Raw genomic sequence first — 17125 nt, forward strand, 5'->3', positions numbered from 1 at the left:
ATGGAAGGCTGAGTCAACCTTGAGCCTGGTGAGATTCAATCTGCAAACCTGATGGCAGCTGGCAAGCAGCAGAAGTAGCCTGCAGTACTGCACTCTAATCACAGCTATGACATAAATGGTTTTATGTCTTCTTCCAATTCATGCCATTCCATGCAAGCCTGTACCTTACATGAATATCTCAAAAGTAATCTAAATTATCTCATGTTCTACAACAGAAGAAAAGTAACAATGCCACTTACTTGGCTTCAAGTCCATTAAGTGTTGCTAAAGTATTACAGAGCACATACAACAAGCCATTATCCAACAGCATGTCTGCCATTTTAGGACAAGAATTTATGATTTGCAGCAGGAAACAAAAGGAGTTATGTAACAGGATGCAATCATGGAGGGAATTCTCAATAAGGCCCAGAAAAGGAATGACACACCACTTTTGAAAATGTCCAGCATTTTTCGCTTCTTCTAGATCAAAGCTATAAAAACAATAATAATGCAATCTTAAACTCAAAGCAGCAAGAAGACTTACATTTTAAAAATAGAAATATTATGCATTGCTATTAGCACTAAGAAATAGAAATACAATATGAATGTATAAATTTACATGTAATAACTTTTAACTCAGTGATAAATTGAATGGATAAATTGAACTTTTAGCGGTGAATAACTACACAACATGACTCACTACTTTACCTTTAATTACTCATTTAGCTACCACAGCAAGTTTTAGGATTTAATTCAGTTTCCATATTATTATAAGCCATACAATAACTACTAGCCTGAAATGGCTAATGAAAATGCTATTAGCATAATAATGAAATAACGCTTTGCTATCAATAAAATGTATTGGCCATGAACAAAGGTTACACTGAACAATACTGAAATAATACAATTATGAATGATAAACTTCTTTCCTTCCTTTCTTTCTTTCAGTGATTTAAAAGCCAGGGTAGTCTAATGACATTCTGTGAGTTTAACCTGGAAATTTGCTGAATTCTTCCTTTAGGTACAAAACCTAGAATGTTAGATATTTTTATATTATTTGCAAGATCTCAAAAATTATTTCTCTGCCTCTTAATATGAAAGCCACTAAGGAAAAGTATCACCTCTCAATCATCTTCAAAAAGGAATCTGAAGAAGAGTAAGGGTGGTACACTGATTCTTCATAATAACTGTCTCAATTGGTTTAACTAATCATTAAATTACTCAGAATCTCTAGAAATAAAGTGGCATAAACATAATATGCCTACAACAATTTACCAAATCTTTATTTTTCCTGAAAACGCATTATTGATCAAAAGAGGGGGAAAAGGCTATAGTTACTCTTCATCCAGGCCAACTGAACGACCCAAAAGCAATTCTAGAAAGCATTCCATAAGTTCCTGTGTTCCTTGGTGAAGATACAGCTGATTAGCTAACAAGGAGAAACCTCGGTTCTTCAAAAACTTCTCTTTTTGTTCTCTAGTTGCTCTGCTGAAATAGGTGTTCAAAAGCTAGAGAGAGAAAAATAAAGATCTGGAGTTTGTAATATATTCTGAGTTTTCGAACAGGACTTGTACTGTCTCACTGATAAGTACATTGTTACTATACATTATTTGTAAAGCTCTCAAGCATTACTTAGCTTTCATAAAATAAATTAATAAAATGAAATGCTCGAAGAAATACATGGGGGGGAGGGGAAATCTCATCCTAAACTATTTTATATGTTACTAGCCGATAACCTGGTGTTGCTCGGGAATTTACTTAAAGGAGGAAAATGGCCAATTTTCTAATTTTGGATTTTCCCCCTTAGCAGAGGGAGCCCCCTTGTGGAGTAGTGAGAAGCCATCATGGCAACTCCACTGTGTTATACAGTAGAAGCCATTTTACGGCAGTACAATAGAAGCCATTTTAAGGCACAACAGGCTGTATCTTAACAGAACACATACACACACAAGGGGTGTTAGGGGTATCTTACCCCCACACTATTTTTTTCCAGAGAGGAAATCATCTGTGTACCAAGTTTGGTTGAAATTGCTTGAGGCATTCCAGAGTTATGCTGGCACACACACACACACAAAAACATACACACAGACATTTTTATAGATAGATATAGATAGATAGATTAATAATAGGAGAGTTTATCATGAACCCTGAACAGGTTTATCTTGTTAGATTAACTTGCAGTCTGATCTTTTAAAATATTGTACAATGTCTTCCCCAGATAAGAAACACTGTGAAAACTGTAACTTTATAAAAGAAAAATTTCTCTCAAGTGTTTTTAAACAATAGTAGGTAATTGTGTAGAAGTAATTAGCAGAATAGTTCCAGGAAATTAAGTTTAATTTGTTCTTAGCAAAGAAGTACCTCGTGAAGATTGTATAACGTTGTTTCAGAGTAAAATACATGGGTTTTTTTCAGTCTGTCAAATTAAGACTAGTGTGGTGTGACATTATCCCATTTCCACGTAACAATTACAACTTTTCTGCTGGTTAACTTTCCCCAATGAAAAATTATATAGTAATTCCAAAGCACAAGATGGTTATTTAAGATTATGAAGAATTAAATCTAAAATAAAAAAACTGAAAAGGTTCACAAAGCAGATCATTGCTGTAAGAGAAACAAATTAACAATAGTATTCACTCATATTCACTCTCACCAAAAGGAATGTTCTACTAATTAAAGGAATATAAATGCCACAGAAAGAGGTGTTTGGAAAGATACATAATTCAGCTCATACCTGATGCTATTTTGATGTTTCAAAATACAGGCAGTCCTTGCTTACCAATGGAATTGCGACTGGAATTTCCATTGTTAAGCAACGTGGTTCTTTTTTCCCCATTTTTTTTATTTTTTATTCTCTTACATACCATTGTAAATATACATTCACATAATTGTTATTCTTCTTTATCGTTTATCATTCTTATATATTCCATTTAATAGGTTATAATATACAGGTTGGGTTGCTTTATTTACCATCCCTTCCGCCTGTTATAACACCACCTTATTTTTCCTTTCTAAGTAATGTGGTTCTAAAGCAAATGTCATATGACTTAGGGCTGCTTGGGGATGGCAGTTTCAGCAGTCCCCAATTACTGTTAAGCAAGGACTATGCAAGTCATTAAACAAGAACTTACTCATTTAAGTTAAGAATTTGCATAATTTCAAATTCTGACATCCTGCTAGCTTCCCCATTCACTTTGCTGGGTGGGAAGCTGGCAGGGAAGGTTGCAAATTGTGATCTTGTGACCACAGGATGCTTTAATGGTTGGAAAACAGGGCCAGATGCCAAGCACATGAATCACAATCACATAACTGTGATTGGTCGCCACAATGTAGAAAAGATGTGGAGACTCTAGAAAGAGTGCAGAGAAGAGCAACAAAGATGATTAGGGGACTGGAGACTAAAACATATGAGGAACGGTTGCAGGAACTGGGTATGTCTAGTTGTATGTCTAATGAAAACAAGGACTAGGGGAGACATGATAGCACTGTTCCAATATCTCAGGGGTTGCCACAAAGAAGAGGGAGTCAAACTATTCTCCAAGGTACCTGAGGGTAGAACAAGAAGCAATGGGTGGAAACTAATTCAGGGAAAGAAGCAACTTAGAACTGAGGAGAAATTTCCTGACAGTTAGAACAATTAATCAGTGGAACAGCTTGCCTCCAGAAGTTGTGAATGCCCCAACACTGGAAATCTTAAGAAGATGTTGGATAGCCATTTGTCTGAAATGATATAGGGTTTCCTGCCTAGGCAGGGGGTTGGACTAGAAGACCTCCAAGGTCCTTTCCAACTCTGCTATTGTATTGTATAACTGTGTGGGCGTGCTACAATGGACCCAACTTCAAAGACTGGCCTTAACTACATAACAGTTGCTGAATAAATAGTTTTTAAAGAAGTGTGACTTGTAATCTAATTCAAATAAAGTTGTTTTACTGAATGAAACATATAACATATGTCAGGCTCTCCTCATTGTAAACAGTTTTGGTGAAACAGACAATCTCTGCTGTAAAGGTCCTGTCCTCTCATTTCGAGGCTGTAAGGATCGGACAAACAGATTCTGGCTCCACCCTACCACGATTCAGTGGTTGTGGATCTTTAGCTACATGATCCCAGAGAATTTTCACCTTTAGGTCTGGATGAGATAGCACTTCCCCATTCAGAACAAGTGCGCAATCTGGACATAGCTCCTACTTGAAGACAAAGTGGCAATTGTGGCTTGAAAGGTCATTGCACAACACAAAAACGTCATTTGATCCAATTTGTGATTCCAGTTACACTTATAAAGACTTTCATGTGACTTAGGAACTGGATATCTGAGGTAGCTTCTGCCTATCTTGTTCAATCAGACATAGTTGGCATTCTGTATGTTCCATCAGACAAACATTGTCATCTGATAGGATTCAAAAAGCAGGCCTTCTCTATCACTCTGCCTGCCCACTGAAAGAGCATTTTCCCCAGAGATTCATATCTCTGTTTTCCTTTAAAAAGTTTCTAGAAACATGGCTCTTCCCCAGATTCTGCTTAATGTGGATAGTGGGTCTCTTGTAAGATTTCTATTTCAGTGGGATATCCTTGCTTCTTAATTATTTTAATACATAGATTTTTCTCTCTAGCCATTTCACTCACTCATTCATACACACACACACACACACACACACACATCCTTACTTTGATGACTCCTTGCTGAATGAGAGTAGATGGATGGTTCACAAGAACTATGAGTATATCTGGCTGAATCAGCTTGTCCAATACATCTGGGAGCATCACATCTGGCAAAATTAAAAGAATTCTTCGCAGAAGATGATAAAGACCATGGCATATGAGAATGAGACAATCCTCTGTTGATCTGCTGAAAATAAAACCCTGTATTTTTAGGATATCCTATACTGGTATATAGTGAAAGGAGATTGCAACTACCAGACAGATTTGGGAAAGTGGAGATTACTAGAGTCTGAACAAGGCCATTTCCTCCATATTTTTACCATAACGCAAGTACTATAGTCCATTAGTTGGCCTTTATTACCATCAACAATTAGCAAAAGTGAAATAACAGATGTACAGTAAAATACTAAACACTGATGCCATTTTTAAGATGACTTATTGTACTGTTTAATTAAATTAAATAGTTACTAGAATAAAAGAATTCAGTTTGAAGTATATGCTAACACTGTTTCAGAATATACTGTAATTGCACAGTATGATGCATTACAATCCTAGTTGTAACTAGGCAAGAATCTAGAAATATTCTTGCTAGGTAGATTTTTATTTTACTGGCTTATGTAGAGGAGAATAATTCAGGCTCCATTTGTTTTAACATAGCACTTGTTATTAACATATAATTTATATTTCTGTACCACTCCCAATGGGAGCAGTTTGGTGCAGTAGTTATGGTATTAGGCTAGAAATCAGGAGATGGAGTTTTATTCCTGCCTAATGCACAAAAACAGTTCAGTGACACTGGTCCAGTCATTCCCTTTCAGCCCTAGGATGAAGGCAATGGCATACCACTTCCAAAATCTTGCCAAGAAAAACTGCAGGGACTTGTTCAGGCAGCTGCCAAGAGTCAAGACTGACTCCAAGGCACATAATATCCCCCCCCCCAAAAAAAAACCCACTGGGCTCCAATTCACTCAGTAGCTAAAATTAAATAGCATGAACAACAGACTATTCCAAAACATAGCAGCCTTCACTTACCTATTGGACATGCTTTCAAATTTTTGTGGAGCCCATTCGTTAGCTGAAGAAAAGGTGAGATGTTCCCAATCTTCTGAAGGCACATTCTTACAGCTTGGCCAGCGATATACAGTCGCTCCAGTGTGAATGGAGAAAGCTAACCCCAAGCCTGCAAAATTGCCATGCCTTTTCTGTACAGGAGACAACCCCTTCAGATTATCAGGCCGCTTCAGAGATAACTCAGGAATAACATTATATTCACTGGGTTTCACTCCTGGGACTGTTTCCTGGTTCTCAGAGGTTTTATCTAACGATTCTATCTCTTCTCTTGAAATACCCAGTGCTTCCGCAGGAGTTACTTCTCCCAATCCTACAACTGTTTTTGCAGATTCACAACTACTAATGAAATGTTCTTCCTCACTCCTTTTGAAGGCTTCTGTGTGCTTTATCAAATTCTTTTTCTGGAGTGGCTCAACTCTTTTAAGCTGTGTATCTTCATGAAGATTCTCAGCACTCCAGCCTATATTCCTAAAGAAACCTCCTTGATGCATTCTTGGGGAGGATATAGGAGATGATGGTAAGCTTTTACAGAGCCTTTCAGATGCTTGATGAACTGTGCTTTGTGAGTTGCTTGTTTCAGAAGAATCATTTCCTGAAAAAACAGATATGCCAAATTTTATTCATATTTCTTCCAATGGTCCATAACAAAAATCATTGTCATGAAACCAGTAGATTTATTAATTCTGTTCTTGCATTTAATCTGTAAAGCACTCCTAGGGAAACTTTAAACACACTTTGATAGTCTTCTTTGTCAAGAAATATTTGCACGTTTCATTCATCACCTTGCTTTCAATTTATTAAAAGCAGGGAGATGAATCCAGTCCTTACAAGCACAAAATACTACAAGACAATTAAAAAAAAAACAATGTACATCTCTGACTTGTTGACAAGAGTTCCTATGACTCCTGAAGTCTACTTCCAACTTTTTCTGCTGCCATTTTCCACAAAGAGCCTAGCTACTATTTCTGACAACAGTACAGCTAGTATATCCTGTAAGGAGCTAAGATGTACTGTCAACTACAGCCCTTGACTTGTGCTTTCAGCTCTATACTTGCGTCCTAACATAAAATAAATCAGGAGAGTAAATATATTGATTTCACCAATACAAGCTGGAACAATGTGCATGTCGTCTTTCAAATCTGTGTTTAGTTTTAACAACTCCAATACAAATAATGTTCCAACGATTAACTCATCTGCAGCCTTTTTAGGAATGCATATTATTATTATTTTGATTACTTACCTTGGTGGACAGCAGAAAATATAACTGGGCTCGTCATAGCTAAAACTGGACTGTCCACAGATTTTCCACCACTACTGGAATTTCTCATATACATGATGGATTGAACCTTCTCTTGAAAAATATTGCCATCTAGAAAAAGTAAACATGGTGAGTTAACACCTCAAGATGATTTCCCTCTTAAAGATAAAATTAAAAACTTAGAAGCTTAGACTATGAACTATACTTGTAAATATGATCTTAAGTCAACATTGTTATCCATCAAAGCCCTCCTGAACAAACATACAATATTTATTTACTTCTGCTGACACTAATCCTAAAAAAGAACAAAACATATGTGTCCTTTGCTCTAGGAGATGGGAAGAAGGCAGAAATGTGCAAGGCAATCATATGCATATTTGCTCAGAAGTACGAGTTCAGCAATGCATATTAGCTATAGAAAGAATTGCATCATAATATCTGTTTGCATAGTAAAGATCTTGAATTTTCAAAATTAAATTTTCAAAAGTCAAAAGACGAACCCTACAAATAAACTGCTGGTCTCACTGAGCTTTTTAATAAATATGTTTAGCTATTTAAGGCTGTAAAAAAGAGGAGCTATGTGCGCCAGTTCATTATTTTTCCACTTAAAATTAAAGGTAAAACATTGAGGATAGAAAAAGACACCCATGGGCATTTTACTATTTATTTCAAGAGCAAAAATAATTTACCATCTGCAATATATAATATAAATGTACATGGGGGCTACAGTGTTTCCATTTAATCAGAAAGCTTTGCAAATTCCTTCTATACACTGAAGACCTAAGAAGACTCTTTTGATTAAGTAAAGTTTTTGAGAAGATGAAAATGAGAAACTTTCTAGCAGAATTTCACATGAACATAAGTGTCCTCATACAATAATCTATCAAAAAGCTCTATGGTCATATTACAGCTACAAGGTTATTCTTTATAGAAAATTGCAGCTCGTATCAGCTAGGTCTGACATTAACACAACTTTTCCAGAAAAGATTCTTGGTGACAAAATGTCATGTCACAGCTACTCTTCACATTTATACTGCAATGTTTCAATTTCACTAAATCATTCCTTTTAGCTTTTTAAAATTACATACCTTTTTTCCTAATACAATACATTTTTAGAGACCACTAACATTTAACATAACAGAACTAATTATAGATTCAATGAAGTTTGGGAAGAATAAATCAAAGCAGAGGTTATAGAATGACTGAGATGGAAGAGTGGAATAAAATATTATTGGCAATAGTTCTACTACTTAGAATGATAACCTACTAGTGCAGTGGTTCTCAACCTGTGGGTCAGGACCCCTTTAGGGGTCGAACGACCCTTTCACAGGGGTCGCCTAAGACCATCGGAAAACACATATTTTCAATGGTCTTAGGAACCGAGACACCAATTTTATGGTTGGGGGTCACCACAACATGAGGAACTGTATTAAAGGGTTGCAGCATTGGGAAGGTTGAGAACCACTGTACTAGTCTTTCTCAATGGAACAGCATGCTTTTATACAATAGATTCTTGCAGACCTTTCTACCACAAAAATGCCTTGGAAGGTTAGAAGACTTGACAGATCAGATCTTGTAAAGGAAAGAAGGCAAAAGTTATGTTGGGTGCCTAAAAGCCTCTACTGCAAAACTGTCATTTCCTGTTATAACAAATGTTATAGTTCATCTACCTATATGCAAGGAAAAATAGAAATCTCTGGGATTGTGACAAACATATGTGTTGGTAGCAGGGTGAACTGCTACAAGGAAATTGAAGATCAGGGTCAGCAGTTCCAGATCTGGTGGAGATCCAAGCACTTCTTCAATTATTTTCACAAATGAAATACAAACTTCTGAAGGAATAGATGTGAAATGTTCTTCTTTGTGCTCCTGAGAAAGAGAGAAATATAGGCAAAAAGCTGAAAATATTTTCCTACAAAATTAGTATTGCATTTCATAGTTTATCCAAGGGTAAACTCAGAGTAAAATATTATACCTGATGATAGCGTTTTCCTTAACTTTATGTTTTAATCATATTCCTTGAAAATATGTAGGTAGAGAACAAGAGAGGTTGCATCATGCTGTTACAATACATCTTTTCTTGAAAATGTTGCAAAACTTTAAAGTGAATATGTTTTTCTCTCTAGTATATTGGATTACATCCGCTTGTCAATTAAAAATCCAGATATATAAGGTAATTTATAAGGAAATTGGATAGCAATCACAATTCTCAACAATTATGGTCAATATTACCTGACAATACACTGCACAAGTGTAGCAATAAACTCTATAAAAAGCTTCCTCCCACTGTTCCAAAGAATTGGATCTGAGGGACCAAAGGACTTGCAAAACTAACAGCTTTTGATGATTCTTGCCCTCCATCCTCATGATGATGTGCCAGTAGCAAAGCAACAGCATACAAGGTATTTGCCACATAGACTAGCAGTAATAAAGTGAGTTGGAAAATAAGGATATATCAATAGTCAACAATTTCTGCTTATAATGGCATTCTAGCTACTTGTCATTTGTAATATATGGGGTAAAAAATAGAAAAGCATTATTAAAAGCTGAGAGAGATAGGGCAATCTCACAGATTTTAAATTGTATTCAAATAAAAAATGGCACGGTACCTGCAGAACTTGACATGTCCTCAAGAAATGATGCACAACTTGAGCTTTAAGAAGTTGTTTAATGTTAAACAGCTGTTGCCAGTGATTATCTTGGATAAGTGTTTCTAAAGCTGATAACAGTGTTTTCCACACACCTTGCTAAACAGAACAAAAGAGGAATAACATAAGCAGACAGAAAGATCAATAAAGTTAAAAGCAAGTTACCTTAAAAACTGTACTAAAAGCGGAAATTTTACTTTGTTGCAAAAAAACCAAAACTATATACAAGTGTGTGGAATTTTATGATCATGGAGCTGCTTTTCACAATTTGATGTCCTAGAATTAGAACAATATTTATATATGTCCTTATTGCCATTTGGCAACAAGTTTTGGAGAGGCTGCATACAAGGCCTCAAGGGATGCATGAGCCTGCATTCTACATGCAAACAAGGAACTTTTTCTCTTTGTCATTTGTCTGCTGTTAATGAAGAAAACAGATAATAAATTTCTCCCATCTCCTGACAAATGCACAATTTACTATTGCAACATTTATAAAAGAATGGAGAACCTCAGCCAATTATGCCTATGGATATTCTCAATCATCCATGTCATGGTTGTCCCAAATGTGCTTTTTCAAAAGGCAACTGGACTTTTGGGGGGTTTTTTCCCTTTGAAAATATTTCACTTCTCATCCAAGAAGCTTCTTCAGTTCTTAATGAGAAACAAAACATTTCAAAAGAAAAAAAATCACGAAAGTCCTGTTGCCTTTTAGAAAAGCACCTTTGGCTCAGAAATTACCTCTGTTTTTTAGATATTTAAGCCATGGACTCCCATATGCTTATCTGCCCTGGGAAGCTGAAGGTTCCTAGCAGGTTAAGGGTGTAAATGGGGCCTGATGCATGAGTTGTTTCAAGAAGCCAAGACCCTTGAACTACTGGGGTATCAAGTGATGGATACCTTTACAAAAAGCCTTTCCATTCCATTACAAAATTGCATCCTGTGAGTCTAAAGGCAGATGGCACTGAATTAGCTAACATAGCCAAGGAGTAACAGAGGGGAACAAAGACTGAATACACCATAGAAGTGTTTTCTCAACTGGAATTTATGTCTACTTCTGTATAAATTAAGTTCCCATGGGCAATTATAGTTTTAAGAGATTGATTAAATATCGGCGACAAGGGGAATGACCAACAGAAGGTCATCTTTCTTTCTAATAATTATTTTCTGTGGACAGAATAAAGATACATTTTATCTTGGGCACAGTAATATTTTACCATGTTACAAAGCAGTTGTTTTCTGATTAGTGAAACCTACCTGAGCTTTAGACCATATCTTCCAATCAAACAGTATCTCTTCCAACACTTTTACATCCTGGATTATTGCTCTGGATTCCACATCAAGCATGAATTGTCCATTGTCATCTTGATGAATTATTTTCTCATTACAGCATCCTTCAAGAAGAGTCTTTCAAAGTATAAAAACATTTAAAATTGAAAACATTTTAAAACACCTTTCAGAATTTGGGCATACACTATACTGCATCACTAGTACTCGAGATATTTATTTTCAAAGATTACAAACTCAAACACAAATTATAATAATTGTTGGCTATTGAACTTATATTATAGGTTTAGCTCTAAATCTAATATGATGTTTGTCTGGCTGAATAATTTATTTTAGTGATAAAGCATAGATTGATATAATATACTATAAGATTAATATAATATACTATGTGTCTTTGCTGATACAAATCCCAAGAGTTCAAAGTCAGAAAACATAATTTATGAAAACTGTATTATTATTATTATTATACAATTGTATCACAGCGGCCAGTTGTTTCACCGGATTTGGCATTGGTTACTAGTCGGGCCCCACCCAGGGGCCTAGGACGTCGTAACGTATTTTCTTAATATGCGTGCAGATCCAAGCAGTGCGGCTTTTTGCATTTGACTGATGGTGATTTTGTCAATTTTTAACTGTTTTAAATGTAATTCCAGTGCTTTTGGAATAGCACCCAGTGTGCCAATTACCACTGGAATTACCACTGCTGGTTTGTGCCATAGTCGTTGAATTTCGATTTTTAAGTCCTGGTATCTTGCGATTTTTTCATGTTCCTTCTCGGCGACCCTGCTATCACCTGGTATTGCGATGTCTATGATTGTGACCTTATTTTTCTCAACCAGTGTGATGTCTGGTGTATTATGCGCCAGTATTTTGTCGGTTTGTATACGGAAATCCCACAAGATCTTGACCATCTGATTTTCGGTGACTTTTTCAGGCTGATGTTCCCACCAGTTTGTTGCTGTTTTAATATTATAATTTTTGCACAAATTCCAATGGATCATTTGTGCTACTGAATTGTGCCGCAATTTATAATCAGTCTGCACGATTTTTTTACAGCAGCTGAGTATGTGATCAACAGTTTCATCAGCTTCTTTGCAAAGTCTGCATTTGGCATCATAAGAGGATTTTTCGATTTTGGCCTTAATGGCATTTGTGCGGATAGCTTGTTCTTGCGCAGCCAGGATTAGTGACTCTGTTTCTTTCTTTAATGTACCTGTTGTTAACCATAACCAAGTTTGTTCACTGTCCACTTTATCTTTTATTTTTTCCAGAAATTGGCCATGCAGTGCTTTGTTCTGCCAACTCTCCATTCTTGATTTTATCACATCTTTTCTGTATTCTTGTTTCGTCTGTTGGGCCTTCAGTAGATTTTTGTTCTTTACTTCGATTAATAGATGTTCTTGACTTTCTTTTAAATAATCAGCCAGTGCATGTTTTTCTTCTTCAACTGTTTGCTTCACTTGTAATAATCCTCTGCCACCTGATTTTCGGGGCAGGTAAAGTCTATCAGTATCACCACGTGGATGTAAACTGTAGTGCATTGTCATTAGTTTCCTGGTTTTTCGGTCCAAAAGGTCCAAATCAGCTTGTGTCCAGTTAACTATACCAGCTGTGTATCTTATAACTGGTATTGCCCAGGTATTTATGGCCTTGATTGTATTTCCACCATTCAATTTAGATTTCAAAATTTTCCTAACTCTGTTGGTGTACTCTCGCCTGACAATAGTTTTTACTTCTCCATGCTTGATGTTATCCAACTGCAGAATGCCTAAGTATTTGTAAACTTCATTTTCTTTGCATTTAATTAATTGGCCATTGGGCATTTCAATTCCCTCACATGCAGTGATTTTGCCCCTTTTTATGGATACAGTGGCGCATTTTTCCATGCCAAACTGCATTGAAATATCGGTGCTGAATACTCGGACTGTGTTTGTCAATGATTGGATTTCTATTTCTGACTTTCCATAGAGTTTCAAATCATCCATATATAGTAAATATATAGAAATATATATAGAAAACTGTATTATTATTATTATTATTATTATTATTATTATTATTATTATTATTATTATTATTATTATACAATTGTATCACAGCGGCCAGTTGTTTTGCCGGATTTGGCATTGGTAACGTATTTTCGTAATATGCGTGCAGATCCAAGCAGTGCGGCTTTTTGCATTTGACTGATGGTGATTTTGTCAATTTTTAACTGTTTTAAATGTAATTCCAGTGCTTTTGGAATAGCACCCAGTGTGCCAATTACGGTACCACTGGAATTACCACTGCTGGTTTGTGCCATGGTCGTTGAATTTTGATTTTTAAGTCCTGGTATTTTGCGATTTTTTCATGTTCCTTCTCGGCGACCCTGCTATCACCTGGTATTGCAATATCTATGATTGTAACCTTGTTTTTCTCAACCAGTGTGATGTCTGGTGTATTATGCGCCAGTATTTTGTCCGTTTGTATACGGAAATCCCACAAGATCTTGACCATCTGATTTTCGGTGACTTTTTCAGGCTGATGTTCCCACCAGTTTGTTGCTGTTTTAATATTAAAATTTTTGCACAAATTCCAATGGATCATTTGCGCTACTGAATTGTGCCGCAATTTATAATCAGTCTGCACGATTTTTTTTACAGCAGCTGAGTATGTGATCAACTTATTATTATTATTATTATTATTATTATTATTATTATTATTATTATTTATTGGTTTATCTAGCTGCCTCTATCACACACACATCCCCACACTTCCTGCTCCTCCTCCGCCCATCTTTTTAATTTAATATTATTGTACTTCCACTCTTTTTTTTAATTGTTTTGTTCCCTTGCTATTGTTACATTTTCATTTTTTACCTTTTCATTGGTGTAAGTTGCCCAGAATAGCCCCAAAGCGAAATGGCCAGCAAATAAATTTAACAAATAAATAAATAGGCTATCTTACTAACTGGAAAAGGGAATGTTTCAGTACCAAATCTTACCTGCAAAATGTGAAATCCAACAATACACTTTGACTTTATCAACACCTGATGAATCATTGAATAACCATTGCAGTTTTCTAACTCATGTATTCTCTGCTGATTGTGTTTTGTTAAAACAAGGATAATTTTCAGAGCTAAAGCTTGTGTTTCTTCACAACTGCTGATCTCTACAACCTAAAAATAAACCAGTGTGTCATTGAAGAAAAGAAGCGTTTTTGACAAACTGCGATTTGCCGTACAAGTTGCAGCTAATTTTATTTACTAAAAATCTATGGTATATATTTTACTTGCAAACATTCATTTTATCAAAAGAAGTGATGCACGAATAACTTCATCAGATGGATTGTTTTGTAATGAAACCTGCACAATGCACTCTTGAACTGGGGCATTTAACATAAGAAATAATACTTAAATAGTCACCATTTACAGAGCTGTTCAGAGAATCCCGAGAGCCCCAAATAAGTTATAAAGACTTTAAAATAGATACTCCTATTACTAACTTTATTATGGTCACTGACCAACATGTCTAGGAAAAGAGAGACTCAATTTCAAGTTCACCCTCAGTGCTGCAAACTTGGTAGGTTATTTTGTGTTGTCTCGGTCTCATATCCCAAGTCTGTTTCTCGGGGGGGGGGGAGCACTATGTGTACCAATGCAGTGCTTGCAAGGAAGGTGGGATAGAAATCTAACACATACGTAATACTGCTTTATTTTTTAAAGGATTGTTTGGGTTTGTTTAAATTAATGCTCTGACAAACTGGTCATTCCTCTTCCATACTCACGGCAGTGGTGTCAACCCATTATCATGCTAGATCAGGGCAGGATAAATACACAAAAATAGAACCCACAATGTGAGGATTCCATGTCATTTTTACCTTACAGCAAAAGAGCAATGTTAAGTTTAATTTCTAGATCACTAATTCCTATGGAATGCTCTTTTTATACTGATTCCCATACAACAACAATAGCAAAAACCCTGAAGGCCTACCATAAATATACTATGTAATGTTTTTAACATCTTACTCTGGCAAATAGGAAGACAAACGACCCAATTCCACCAATCTCATGAAGAATGCCTTGGAGACCTTTGTATACAGCAGGCTGCAGCATTTTCAGATAATGAGGATCTGATAAATTGCTTTGTACTTCTTTTGAACTGAAAGGTCTTTGAGAAGAAATGGTTTTCGCTTGACCTTTAAGTCTGATTACTGGCTCATAGATTGTGTAGTAACCAGGGCAGCAAGTGGTGTATACTGTAGCAAGGTTTTCCTGAAATATAATAGACAACATTTAAGAAGGAGAACCTGTGGAAGATTAATAGGATTAAGTTGTTAGAAAAATGCATGTAATATTTCATTCTACCATCCTTTTTCATTTATACAAGTTTTTGGATCTTCAGATCTGGGACCAGAGTAGGTACTGTCCAAGATGGGAAATCAGGGCTTCTTATGAAATATAGACCTTCTCACACCCAAACTTCTTGATGACAGTTAAGAGACATAAGGAGTATTTTTTTCTAAATTGAGATGTTTAGGATGTCCGAAATCAAACAAAAATAAAGTAATCCAAAACAGGTAATAAAATGTATTTGCTGTTTCATAAATACATATTCCATTTGATTCAACTTCATTTCTCATGATGGATCTTTTGCAGTGGTGCCTTAACCTAAATTGCCATACGAAAGATAACAAGTACCAGGATTACAAACGTACAATTAAAGGCGCAGTGTCTACTTCTTTTTTGGTCAACAGAAGTTCTTTGATTTGTTCACACTGTAGAATCTCTTTATCTATATATTTGGAGTAATTAGGTATTGACTTGCCGTATTTACATGGCATTACAGACGTGAAATCTGGCCCACAAGCATAAAGATAAAATGCCTCTTTGGGACCAACGGTTGCACCTACAGAAAGACAAACACACCACACACTGTGTTTTAATACATGTTGTTTCATATACATAAATTTATATTAATGTGGAATTAATACTATAACTGAGTTCCTAAGTCAGCATAAAAGATTACTGTATATAAACTTCCTACATGGGCAACATAAGAAGCATTTAAGAAAGTAAAGTGGCTTAGCACAGCACACTCCAAGACATACAGTGTTCAAAATAAGTGTACTCATAACAAGTACAGGGGTTGAAATCCATCTGTTACAGGCTAATAATTATGTTGCTTCTTATATTATTCCAGATGAATAAATATAATGCACAATGTAATATGAACATGAGCCTGAATTATAATTGAAGTTTTTATCAACGATGTAAGAGAACAAGTTCAAGCTTCATTGAAGGAAGATAATGAGGAATTAAACACTGAATAGACGCAGCTCTCAGATGCTTGCAAAACTCCCTATAGTAAAATTATAAGAACAAAAACATTACGTTTCCTCCGTAATGCCATGGTGACCCTGGGAGAAACTCATGATCTCACCCAGAAGCTTTCCCCTGATGATTTTCTTTGGTATCACTGTTTGTCAGCCATTTTCAAAAAAGCAGCCCTTTATTTTATTTTCTTAAGAAAACTCATATCCTGCTGCTTTTCTATTTCTAGGATGGAAAAAAGCTTTTGAGGTGGTTCATTAAAATATATAAGATTTTTTTTTTAATCCTAAATGAACTGCAGCTAATTCTTTACAGATATACACAGGAGCATAAATATGTTGAGCACTCACGAGGCTAAATGCTGAAAAGTTTTAATAAAGTAATAGAAAATCTTCACAGAGCAGGAAGGATGACTTTCCCATTTAAGAAATTTCATAGCCTAAGCAAATCATGTAGTTATCTTGCATGCTGCAATAAATCTTATACCTGACACTGGGATGGAGGAGAGCTGATCTTAGTACTTTTTCAGGTTGAAAAGCAGTCCTTCAAATATTTTCTTTGCAAGCAGAGTTCTGCCTTGTAACTTTTGGGACATTTCCAAGTGCTTTTCAAACGTTATATTACAACGCTAGATTTCCTTTCTCTAGAAATAAAGTACAGTTGCTGACATAGCCAGAGCTGGATAAAAACATTTCAGATGAACTGAATATCCAAAAGTGTTTTCCCACACTGAAAACCTGAGTCTTAATATGGGGTGTTATTCTGTCTTGCAAAGATGTTTTTATATTTTTCTCATAAACATTTCTACCCACTTCGACTTAACTTAAACTTTCATCAGTTGATTCTCATTCATTGCAACACCTATCTTAAGTATTAATTCCAAACAGCTCCCCTGGAATGTAAGAAAGTGTTAAACT

At 35.7% G+C, this 17125-nt stretch overlaps 1 protein-coding gene across 1 annotated transcript in view; it reads right to left on the minus strand.

Annotated features, from left to right (window-relative positions):
- LYST (lysosomal trafficking regulator) overlaps positions 1-17125 on the minus strand; it is a 107023-nt gene that overhangs the window by 49162 nt on the left and 40736 nt on the right. Inside the window, exons 16-26 of the mRNA XM_032216001.1 lie at positions 15593-15783; positions 14904-15149; positions 13881-14054; positions 10871-11020; positions 9578-9715; positions 8639-8837; positions 6951-7079; positions 5672-6302; positions 4646-4826; positions 1318-1487; positions 240-470 (exon numbers count right to left, since the gene is read on the minus strand). Coding sequence (XP_032071892.1) covers positions 240-470; positions 1318-1487; positions 4646-4826; positions 5672-6302; positions 6951-7079; positions 8639-8837; positions 9578-9715; positions 10871-11020; positions 13881-14054; positions 14904-15149; positions 15593-15783 — 2440 coding nt within the window. The remainder of the gene's footprint in view (positions 1-239; positions 471-1317; positions 1488-4645; positions 4827-5671; positions 6303-6950; positions 7080-8638; positions 8838-9577; positions 9716-10870; positions 11021-13880; positions 14055-14903; positions 15150-15592; positions 15784-17125) is intronic.

The sequence above is a fragment of the Thamnophis elegans genome, chromosome 4 (assembly GCF_009769535.1).
Source record: "Thamnophis elegans isolate rThaEle1 chromosome 4, rThaEle1.pri, whole genome shotgun sequence".
Taxonomy (NCBI): Eukaryota; Metazoa; Chordata; class Lepidosauria; order Squamata; family Colubridae; genus Thamnophis; species Thamnophis elegans.